This window comes from Camellia sinensis, chromosome 10 (genome assembly GCF_055761805.1).
Source record: "Camellia sinensis isolate YWXY chromosome 10, ASM5576180v1, whole genome shotgun sequence".
NCBI classification, from domain to species: domain Eukaryota; kingdom Viridiplantae; phylum Streptophyta; class Magnoliopsida; order Ericales; family Theaceae; genus Camellia; species Camellia sinensis.
This window is the reverse complement of record NC_138970.1, coordinates 61651907-61664351: the sequence shown is the minus strand read 5'-3', so window position 1 is coordinate 61664351 and position 12445 is coordinate 61651907. Positions and strand designations below refer to the sequence as shown.

General features: G+C 42.2%; 1 protein-coding gene across 1 annotated transcript; it reads right to left on the bottom strand.

Annotated features, from left to right (window-relative positions):
• Positions 1 to 1445: 1445 nt before the first annotated feature.
• LOC114267240 (uncharacterized) lies at positions 1446 to 3329 on the bottom strand. Its single transcript, XM_028208266.2, has one exon. The coding sequence runs from the start codon at positions 3327 to 3329 to the stop codon at positions 1446 to 1448; it is 1884 nt and encodes a 627-aa protein (XP_028064067.2).
• Positions 3330 to 12445: the final 9116 nt, after the last annotated feature.

Sequence of the window (12445 nt, the reverse complement as noted above, 5' to 3'; positions counted from 1 at the left end):
GTTGGCTTGACATGCCAAGGTCTTAGTTCAATAACAAATTCATCAGGAATCTACATCAGTTTAGGCAAATATTATAGACTAGAACATGGTTACAATCTCTACAGGGAAAAAATAAAAATAAAATTAAAAAAAAAACAAAAACAAAAACAAAACAAAAAAAACAAGTGGTTTTATTATTAGATATGCCTCTACTATGTCTACAATCAAAATGTCATTACTTTATATATATATATATATATTTTTTTTTTCTGTTCTTGTACAAGGAGTAAATATTATTTGTCATGCTACAGGACCACAGAAAGAAAACAAATACCTGAACCTATCCTCTTTCTCTAGAACAACATACAATGTAATATATTTTAAGCATATTACAATTATCTCTTGAAGAATTAAGTGGAAGAAGTGATTTTTAGAGCTTGTCTTTGGTTCATCAACAGGGTTAGCCTATACTTTATCTTCTTCCCATAGATTGCATTTGCTTCATTTTAATGAATTCAAGCTCATAATCAAAATTGTAAAGTTCCTCACAGCTTTTGTGAAAAACAAGAGGTAAAATACCAAATCTATACTTAGCTTAATAAATTCAAGCTATATATAACCAAATCTTATCATAGTACCATATAACATTACTAGAACCCCTTAGTTGCAACCAATCTTTCCTTCCAAAGAGTCCTTTATTGGTAACATCAAAATATGGGCTAATTAACCAAGCAAGCTACAAATCATATTAAAAATACACTTGCAAAAAGGGTTCACTAAGTTATTTTAATCCATCTTAATTCGCATTCCATTAAAAAAGAGTTATGTATGAAAAGAATGAAAGATATAACTTTGAAAATGGTGACTACCAAAAATGTATCCATGTTATAGACCTAAAGTAATTTAGGTCAAATTCTTCTCAAGTTGCAAAAAGAATTCAAAACCTGGTAGAAGGCCGGCTTTATGTATCTTTGAGTCATTTACTGAATCAAGGCAATGGCTCTTTCTTCTGTTTAATGCAAAGAGCAACAAATGTAGCACTGTAGAAATTACACAAGGAACAATTCCACGATCAATCTTCTTGCTAATATAGATCAGTCCCAAACAAATTATTTTTACCAATAATTTCATCCTAGTGTAAGACAAGAGGCATGATAAAACATAACCAATATCATTAATATCGTACCAGTCAATGTACTGCATTTGTCATTAGTGTAGTACATACTGGTACAGGTAAGATGCAATATCCATACATATATTTAAAAGAGTTTCACCAAATAACAGACATTTTATGTGCATAAAAGCCTACACATTTTAGTATAATGTAGTTTTACCTTCACAACTTAAGAAAAAAAAAAAAAAAACAACAACAACAACGCCCAAATAGTACAGATTAATGTGTGTTTGGGAGGAAAAAGATTGAGTACACACCTAACATTTGGCATAGTGCACAAAGGCTAAGAAATTTACTCAATATCTTTCATTCCATGACTATCTTTGGGCATGAACTTCTTTATCACTTCTTGGAGAGCAGGATCTTGTCCTTTAGTTGAGAGTATATCTACAATCAAGGGAAAAGTGGATGCATCTGCTGAAAAACCCCTTTGAACCATTTCCTCAACGAGTATTAATGCCTCATAGCACTTGTGTTGTCCAATAAATCCTCGGATAATAGTGTTGTAAGTGACATCATCTGGCAAACAACCATTATGTTCCATTTTAACAAACAACTCTTTAGCTTCATGCAGTAGGCCTTCTTCACAAAGACCTTTTATCATCGTAGTGTATGTCTTAACATCAGGTTGTAATCCCTTGGAAGAAAGGTTACTGAAAAGGGCCCTTGCAGTATCAAGCTTTTTATCCTTGCAGAATGCATCAATGAGAATATTGTACATAACAACATGAAGATGTAAACTGTTGCTTTCCATCATGTGGAATAGTGACAATGCTTCAGAAATATGCTCATTTTTGCACAACCCATCCAATAAGATACCATAAGTTTGAGAATTTGGAATTATGCCTGCAGCTTGCATATCATTAAAAAGTTTTTGAGCAACTTCACATCTACCTGTTTGAAACAAATCCCGTAACATAACACTGAAAGTTACATTGTCGGGTTTCAAACCCATTCGAGGCAATTCTCGAAAGAGATGCATGGCCTCATCTACTTTCATTTTCTTGCAATATCCATTGATTAGAATGTTATAGGTAAAAACATTAGGGTGAAGTCCCTTGTCCACCATAGCATTGAACACTCTCATTGCTTCATCCATGTGGCCTTGCAAACAATATCCATCCATTAGAGTATTGTATGTGACTACATCAGGAACCACACCTCTTTGTATCATGACTTCAATTACCCCCCCTGCCTCTTTCATCTTCCCTTCCTTGGTACATGCATCCAGCAACACATTATACGTATGAACATCCGGAGCAATACCACTATCCAACATTTCTCTGAACATTCTAGTGGCCTCCTTCCACCGGCAAAAATTACATAGGCCATGAATCAAAGAAGTATAAGTGACAACATTAGGGAAAATAACCTTTTCATCCATTTTAGAAAAGAGTTTGAGAGCATCATCCACCATTCTATCCTTGCAAAGACTGTCAATGATTGTGGTATACACTGCGGTGTTAGGTTTACAACTTCCCTCTTCCATAATCCTAAGCAAACTAACAGCCCTGATAGTGTTCCCCGTTCTGCAGAGCCCATTGATAATGGTTCCATACATAACCACGTCTGGTTCAATTTCTCTCATTCTCATTAATTTCTTAAATAACTCGACAGCTTCAGGGGTTTTATCGGCCAAAATAAGTTCATTCAACAGAGTGTTGAAGGTAGTTACATTGGGTGTATAACCGCATTTGAAGAGGGTACCCAAAAGAGACAACCCAAAATTGACTCGATTAAGGTGGCAGTAACAGTTAATAGCAATGTTGACAGTGTAGAAATCGACCTGAATGCCGTGGAGCTGTTGCAACTTTTTATGAATAAGAGAAAGAGCAGTGGCGTAATGACCCATTTTCAAAATAGAGCCTAAAGCTTTGTTGAATTGAGAAATTGGGGGCAAAGGTCGCATTCGGAGCATGCGATTGAAGGAAATTAAAGTAGAATGAAGATGATTGGAACCCAAATTGCATGGTTGTTTGGGTAAGGATTCAGGTTTAGGTTCGCATCCTTGAGGAAGAGAAGTAGGGTTTTTGGTGGTGTTAGAGAGAGAACGAAACAGAACAAATAAGAATTTCGATTTCGATTTGGGAGTACCTTTTAATAGCCAATTATTGTAGTAAGCTATTCTTGGTCCAATAATAGAAGAAATAGAAATTCTTCTTCTTCTGCTTGACATCTTCTTCAAGCTCAGCTCTGTGTGTGCGAGGAGAGAGAGAGAGAGAGAGAGAAGAGTGGTTACTGAACTGTGTAACAAATGAATTCTTGCTTCTTTTGGTTTTGGTTTTGGTTTTGGTTTTGGTTTGATTTAGGGGGTTCGCAGTTGTGGTCGGATAACTTTTAAATCTGTTATTCATTTGCGGGATTAGAGGATTAGAAAAAATTAATCTATATTAGTTTGTCGAATTGTTTGATGCGGATTGATGGATGAATACGAATTAGTTTAGCGGTTTAAATTTTTATAATTTTGAATATAATATAATAACTTGTCAATATTTTTTTTTTAAATAACAATTCAACTCAACTTAATTAAAAGATTGTCAAGTAAATTGTTAAATACCAATAATAAATATATATAAAAAAATCATACATTATCAAAATAATTTCATCACTTTTTTTTTTTTTCCAAAAACTATTTAATTTGATTTTTTTTACAAACGACAAAATTAAGCTTTATATTTTTCATACAAAAATACGAAATATCAACACTTATCATTTGATAAAAGGATTTCCAAACTGAATACAAATTAAAAAATCAACAGAATATTTAAACTCTTTTTCAATTGAAAACAGAAATAGAATATCTAAACAAATTAAAAACAAAAAGTCTTACAAATTATTAGGGGTGGTCGTGGTTTGGCGATTTGGTTGCTGTCAAAGGAATGTCAAATCCGCCATCCGTCCAAAATTAGGCAGATTGAAAAAAAATCAATCCGCAATCATTCGCTCGTCATCATACATCCGTCCAAAATGCGACATATAGCGATCCCGGGTTTACCCTTGTTGTACAGTGATCCGGACACGTGTCCGTGGATGTTGGTAGTTGATTATTATCTTGTTTACATCCTTTCACTTCGTATTTGAGTTGTAGGATGTGTTGGGCAGGTTTGTTCCAGGTTGGTTGAGTTTAGAAACCAAAACTAGTTGCCCAGATTTTTACCTGTCCGCTCGAGCGGGGGTTCTGGCGCTCGAGCGGGAATTGCACCCATCCAGTATTTCCTGTGCAGTGTTGGACGCTCGAGCGTGGGGTTGGCCGCTCGAGCGGGGTTGTGTGAGTGCCGCTCGAGCGGGGATCTGGAAGCTCGAGCGAAGACTAGGTTCTGTAAAAGTTCTGGGAGTGTGTATCCTCCGCCCGAGCGGGAGTCTGTGAGTGACGCTCGAGCGGGGTGTTTGACGCTCGAGCGGGTCGACTGGGTTTAAGTTCCGTGTTTTGACTTTTCAAATCACTTTTTCACTTTCTCTTCTCTCTCCTACTTTTCCAAAAACACCATTGTTGAGCCTCTCACTCTAGAACTCTACCTTCTCTCTAGGTTTTGATCTAGTAGGAGTGATTTGCTCATCATTGGCCTTTACAAAAAAGTTGTTGATCATCGAGGGCTACATGTTAATCTGAAAATTTCGAGATTTGGAGCACGTTGGGTTTTGTCATCTTCTCCCTTGGGGCTCCGAATTTGAGGTAGAGATATCCTACTCCTCTATATGAATTTTGTCTTTAAATTTTGGTATTTGGAGATGTTGGGGTTGGTTTGATAATTTTGTGAAAGTTTGGGGCTTTTGTGTTATTTTACAAAAGTTGGGGTTTTATTTATAATAAACCTAGATGTATGTTTGGTATAGAGAAATGGAATAAATGTTGAATCATTGATGAAAATGGGACCTAAGGGTTGAAATGGTAATTACGGAAAATGACCTAATTACATTATTTGATTAATTGGGATAATTAATTGTGAGAAATGAGGAAATGAAATGGAATTGTTGAGATTGGGAGTGCATGGGGTAAAAGGGTGTAGTTGGTTTGTTTATCACACACCGAATTGAAATGTTGATTGAATATCCATTTGTGCATTTATTTTCTGTTTAGAAATAATTGCTTTGGGCTATCGGTGGAGGATAGTCGTGATTGTTGTAGACAATGCATGATGATTAGGCAAACGAAAACTAATCAATAGAGTGTGTCATGGAATTTGACGGTTGATAGAATACATTAACTGTATGTATTGGGTGATTGTATATAGAACCAATGTGTTTGTATACGTTATGTGTGGAGGAGGAGATGGGGGATGTACTCCGCGGTTTAGGGGAAGATGGGGGATGTACCTCTAAACCGGATAGCGTTGGGAGGAGATAGGGGATGAACTCCGTAGATACAGCTCATATGCTTGTCTAGAGAAGTGAAGATAGAGCTCATATGCTTATCTTTGTGAAGTGTGAATATAGCTTATATGCTTATCTGTGAATGTGGGATATTGTTGTTATACATATCTGTTGAGAATGTGGATATAGCTTATATGCTTATCTATGAATGTGGGATATTGTTGTTATACATATCTGTTGAGATGATGATAGAGCTAATATGCATATCTGTTGAAAAAGGGAAAATGAAAAGTAACTTGGACTGATAAGTCGGATGACATAAAATGTGATTTATGTGAATGTATCAGTGTTGGCCATCTATCAATTGCTAATCTTTTAGTCATTGTTCATGGTTGGTTTAGTGTATTTCTACTGGGTTGTGGCTCACCCTATATGGGAACATCATTTTCAGTTACAGGTAGCATGCCACCTCCAAGGACATAGCTTGGGAGGCTAGAGGCGGACATACTTTTGTCGTTTTATATTTTGATGTATTACATGTATATTCAAGCCGAGGGCTTAATGTGTAGATGAGTTAGCACTCTTTTGTTGTAACCAAGTGTTAACTTGGAAAGCTGTAAGCCTGTAGGGCATTTTGCTTTTGTTGTTAACATGTAATATTTTTGTAATGAAACTCTGATGAATAGAAGAATGTGGTTATTTCATATGTCAATGAATGTCTTATTTGATGGGTTTAATGTCATTATTTTGAGGGCGTTACAACTTGGTATCAGAGCGTACCGGGTTCGAATACTTTGGGTACGTGGGAAGTGATTAGGATCACAATGGGTTTGTCTCGCTTGATAGAGACTTAGATGTAGTATCACATGCTATGTGCTTGATTGATAACATGCTTATGTGACTATGTGGGTATGGAATTTGATTTCTAGGATGTTGATTGGATCCTTGGGTTTCTGGGAGTCTTGTTGGAAAAGCACTTGATCAATGCTGTTTCTAACCGGAACTCTAGTAACGGCTCGGGACTATCACTATTCGGAGATGAAGTTCGTAAGTGCTTATGTGTTTATGTGCTTACGTGGAGTGAATTACAGTTGTCCATGCATTAGGACGTGAGTGTTTAGTTTCGGCACATTTGTGAATGTGCTAACGTTCTGTATCACCTTTATTAGTATGTCAGGACGAGGAAGAGGTGCTAGGCGTGGTAGACCTGCGAGGCAGGAAGTACCGTTACCGGAGGAGGTTCCTGCAGTACAGGAGGGAGTTGGTCAGGCCACTGTGGCCGAGCCAGCGGGTCAACAGGCTATGGGTGCCTTGGCCAGAGAGATAGTAGGAGCTTTGGGTATTCTTAGAGCTGGGAATCAGGCGGCTGAGGCAGGTCCTTCTTTCTTGAAGAGGGAGTTTTTCCGGTCTAATCCGGATGAATTTATCGGGGTTCCGAAAGAGCCACTGAAGGCTGATGAGTGGCTAGAGCAAATGAGTAAGACGTTCGAGATGCTTGGCATCGAGGACGGAGCACTGAAGGTGACCTTGGCATCCTTCCAACTGAAGGGAGATGCGGGTCAATGGTGGAAGTACGAGAAGGCTCGCGTTGGGGTTACTTGGGAGGCGTTTGTGAATGCTTTTCAGGAGAGGTTTTTGTCTGCAGCAGCTAGGGAGAAGCTGAGGGATCAGTTTAGCCGGCTTAAACAGCAGGGCTTGTCAGTGGCCGAGTTTGGGGCTACTTTTACCAGTCTGGCCGGGTTTGCACCTGAACTGGTGGCGTCTGAGGAACGCCGTTGCTATGAGTTTGAGCGGAAGTTGAGGCGGGGTCTCAAGTTGAGAGTTGGTGGGTCTTACATCCGAGAGTATAGACACATGGTAGATGCCGCTGCTCAAATGGAAATTATGATGCAGGAAGAGGAGGAAGAGCAGAGGGGCTCCAAGAGGAGCCAAGATGGCCAGGGTGATGGCAGGAGGCAGAGGGGTTATAACCCTCAGCAGTCTTAGGGAGCAGTTTCTGGATCGACCTTTCCAGTGCCAAGTGCAGGCTCGGGGAGAGGCAATCATGGGGAGTTTGCTTGTTACAAGTGTGGCCAGCTGGGTCACAAGGTTTCAGTTTGCCCGCAGAATGGTGGAGGTCAGAGAGCTGCTTCCTCTTCAGCTAGACCGCAGAGTCAGAGTTTGGGCAGGGGGCAGCCCTTGTCTTGTTATCAATGTGGACAGCCTGGGCACCTGAAGAGGTTTTGCCCGCAGTTGAGTGCCACTTCGGGAGCGTCTGGTTCCAGGCAGACGCAGAGTTTTCAGCCAGCTCAGTCTGTGCAGGCCTCGAAGGCCAATCCGGGGTCTTCGTCATCCCAGTCTGTGCAATAGTCGTATGCTCCTAGAGGTGAGCAGGTAGACCAGGGGCCTACGGGGCGCGTGTATGCTGTTACCGCGCAGGATTTAGTACCAGCTCCATCAGTAGTGAGAGGTACTTTTCTGTTTTGCAACTCGGTTGCTAGTGTGTTGATTGACACGGGTGCATCTCATTCTTTTGTATCTGCTGCATTTGCATCTATTTTGGAATTGGAGTTAGCACAGTTAGCATCTCCTATTTGTGTGGTATCGCCTTTGGGTGGTGAGTTGATCTTGAAACAGGGTGTTAGAGGTTGTGATATAGAGGTCGCCGACCATAGGCTTCCTTTTCCGTTTGTTGTCATGCCCATGAAGGGTTTTGACGTTATTTTGGGTATGGACTGGCTATCGTCATACCGGGCTGTTATCGATTGCTACCGTCAGAGGGTCACGTTATGTACCTTGAGCGGGGAGCGGTTCCATTTCTTGGGAGACCTGGTTGGTAGTGTTTTGCCACCAGGGTATGATTCGCGGGGGCGAAGTGAGCTTAGTGGTCTACTTGCTAGCTTTGAGAGTGGTGAGTGTGATGAGACCCAGATTGTATTGCCGAGGGTGGTTTGTGAGTATTCGGATGTCTTTCCCGAAGACCTTGTTAGTTTGCCACCTCACCGAGAGATAGAGTTCTCTATTGATCTAGTGCCCGGCACGGCGCCGATTTCTATGGCACCCTACCGTTTTGCTCCAGCAGAGTTGGTTGAGTTGAAAGTTCAGCTCCAGGAATTGCTATATAAGGGTTTTGTTCGCCCTAGTGTTTCACCGTGGGGAGCACCGGCTCTCTTTGCTAAAAAGAAAGATGGTGCCTTGAGATTGTGTATAGACTACCGGAAGTTGAATCGGGCTACGGTTAAGAATAAGTACCCTATGCCCCGTATAGATGATTTGTTTGACCAGTTGAAGGGTTCTCGTTGTTTCTCTAAGATAGACTTGAGATCGGGTTACCACTAGTTGAGGGTCAGGGAAGAGGATATTCCGAAGACGGCATTCCGTACGCGATATGGCCACTATGAGTTTCTGGTGATGCCATTTGGGCTTACCAATGCACCGGCAGTCTTTATGGACTTGATGAACCGGATCTTCCGGGAATTCTTGGATCGATTTGTAGTCGTTTTCGTGGACGACATTCTTATCTATTTGCCTTCTGAGGAGGAGCACGAGGAACACTTGAGAGTGGTGCTTGAGTTGCTTAAAGCCCATAGGCTGTATGCCAAGTTTGGGAAGTGTGAGTTCTGGCTGAGGGAAGTCAAATTCTTAGGCCACGTGGTATCCGGGGAAGGAGTGTCTGTTGATACATCCAAGGTAGAGGCAGTGCAAGATTGGGCACAGCCTAAGAGTGTATTTGAGATCCGCAGTTTTCTGGGATTGGCTGGGTATTACCGCCGGTTTGTGAAAGATTTCTCCAGGTTAGCGTCACCGTTGACTAGACAGACTCGGAAGGGAGTCAAGTTTGTGTGGAGTGAGACTTGTGAAAAGTCGTTCCAAGAGTTGAAAGTTAGATTGACCACCGCTCCGGTGTTGATTATTCCGGAGAGAGGGTTGGGTTATACGGTTTATTGTGATGCCTCACGAGAGGGTTTGGGTTGCGTGTTGATGCAAGAGGGGAAAGTGGTTGCTTATGGCTCACGTCAGTTGAAAATTCACGAGAAGAATTACCCTACACACGACCTAGAGTTAGCGGCTGTGATCTTTGCCTTGAAAATCTGGAGGCATTACCTTTATGGTGAGAAGTTCGAGGTGTTCTCGGACAACAAGAGTTAAAAGTATCTGTTTACACAGAGAGACTTGAATTTGAGGCAGAGAAGGTGGATGGAGTTCATTGAGGATTATGATTTTGAGTTGCACTATCATCCGGGAAAGGCCAATGTTGTGGCCGATGCCCTTAGTAGGAAATCCATTAGTGATGTAGCTAGTATAGCCATCCGGGAATGGGAGATGTTGGGAGCACTTGGCGAGTTTGATTTGCTACTGGGCGAATCTGTTGAGGCTGCGGCCTTGTTTTCAATTGTTGCACAGCCTACACTTGTGACTAGAGTGTTAGAGGCACAGAGAGGTGACCTTGAGGTAGAATCCTTCCGAGAGAAGATCTCCAGTGGGAAGGTTGAGAAGGGTTTGACGGTGTATCCCGACCTGAGTGTGAGATACCGAGACCGTTTGTTTGTGCTGGAGTCTTGCCGAGAGGAAGTACTCCGAGAGTTCCATCATTCGCGCCTTGCGGTACATCCGGGAGGTACTAAGATGTATCAGGATTTGGGTCGCCAGTATTGGTGGCGGGGTATGAAGAGAGATGTGGCTGTTTTCGTATCGAAGTGCCTTACTTGCCAGCAAGTGAAGGCCGAGCATCAGAGGCCAGCGGGTTTGTTGCAACCCTTGCCTATTGCCGGATGGAAGTGGGAGCATGTCACTATGGACTTCGTTGTAGGTCTTCCGAGGACTCAGCGGGGTAGTGATGCTATTTGGGTGGTTGTAGACCGGTTGACTAAGTCGGCACACTTCATTCCTATGCGCGTGAGAGATTCGGTAGATCATCTTGCCGACTTGTATATTCGGGACATAGTGAGGTTGCACGGGGTCCCAGTGACGATCGTCTCAGATAGAGATCCTCGTTTTACTGTTAGGTTGTGGCAGAGTTTGCTGAGTGCCTTGGGCACTAAGTTGACCTTTAGTACGGCTTACCATCCTCAGACTGACGGGCAGTCCGAGCATACTATTCAGATCCTCGAGGACATGCTTCGGGGTTGTGTCCTGGACTTCAGTGGGACGTGGGAGAGGCATTTACCCTTAGTAGAGTTTGCCTATAACAACAGTTTTCAGTCTAGCATCGGTATGGCACCGTTTGAGGCCTTGTATGGCCGACCGTGTAGGTCTCCAGTTTGTTGGGCCGAGGTGGGTGATGCACCTTTGTTGGGTCCGGAGTTGGTTAGGGAGACGACGGAGAAAGTTGAGCTTATCCGTAGGAGGCTTGTTACAGCCCAGAGTCGTTAGAAATCTTATGCCGACCGTAGGAGGAGGCCTTTGGCGTTTGAGGTAGGTGATCATGTCTTTCTGAAGATATCACCTAGGCGAGGCTTGATGAGGTTTGGGAAAAGTGGGAAGTTATCCCCTCGGTTCATTGGTCCTTTTGAGATCCTCAAGAGGATTGGCGAGGTTGCTTATCGGTTAGCCTTACCGCCGCAGTTGTCCGGAGTCAATGACGTGTTTCATGTGAGTATGCTTCGGAAGTATGAATCGGATCCATCGCATGTGTTGGATTGGACCGATTTAGAGGTAGATGAGGATGCCTCGTATGAGGAGAGACCGGTTCAGGTCTTGGATAGGCGGGATCAGGTCCTGCGTGGCAAGACCATTCCGTTGGTGAAAGTCTTGTGGAAACATCACGGAGTGGAGGAAGCCACTTGGGAACGTGAGTTGGAAGTCCGCGAAAAATATCCGGGCTTGTTTGTTGGTAAGTAATCTTGTATTTAGATTTTGAACTATTGTTGAACTTAAGAGCTTTTATATATGTCTTAAGTTGTGAAACATTGAAAATGTTTGGTTTATTGGAAGTATGTTTTGGAACTTGCCTCATATGGAAGTTGAATGTAACATTATATATGTTGAATATATTGTTGAAATTGGAAAGGAAATGCGTAATGTTGATGCATGTTGAAAGTACATACGTTGTTTACATATTGTGAAGTGCCTCTTGTTAAAGGGAGGGGGTGACCGGTAATGGGTCGAATTGTTGAATGTTAAAATGTAACATTGTTTAAAATGGAGGAAAACTTATTTTTGAAAACTTGTGCTTAATTTCGGGGACGAAATTCTTTAAGGGGGGGAGGTTATAACGATCCCGGGTTTACGCTTGTTGTACAGTGATCCAGACACGTGTCCGTGGATGTTGGTAGTTGATTATTATCTTGTTTACATCCTTTTACTTCGTATTTGAGTTGTAGGATGTGTTGGGCAGGTTTGTTACAGGTTGGTTGAGTTTAGGAACCAAAACTAGTTGCCCAGATTTTTACCTGTCCGCTCGAGCGGGGGTTCTGGCGCTCGAGCGGGAATTGCACCCATCCAGTATTTCCTGTGCAGGGTTGGACGCTCGAGCGTGGAGTTGGCCGCTCGAGCGGGGTTGTGTGAGTGCCGCTCGAGCAGGGATCTGGAAGCTCGAGCGAAGACCTGGTTCTGTAAAAGTTCTGGGCGTGTGTATCCTCCGCTCGAGCGGGATCGTTAACGCTTGAGCGGGAGTCTGTGAGTGACGCTCGAGCGGGGTGTTTGACGCTCGAGCGGGTCGACTGGGTTTAAGTTCCGTGTTTTGACTTTTCAAATCACTTTTTCACTTTCTCTTCTCTCTCCTACTTTTCCAAAAACACCATTGTTGAGCCTCTCACTCTAGAACTCTACCTTCTCTCTAGGTTTTGATCTAGTAGGAGTGATTTGCTCATCTTTGGCCTTTACAAAAAAGTTGTTGATCGTCGAGGGCTACATTTTAATCTGAAAATTTCGGGATTTTGAGCACGTTGGGTTTTGTCATCTTCTCCCTTGGGGCTCCGAATTTGAGGTAGGGATATCCTACTCCTCTCTACGGATTTTGTCTTTAAATTTTGGTATTTGGAGATGTTGGGGTTGGTTTGG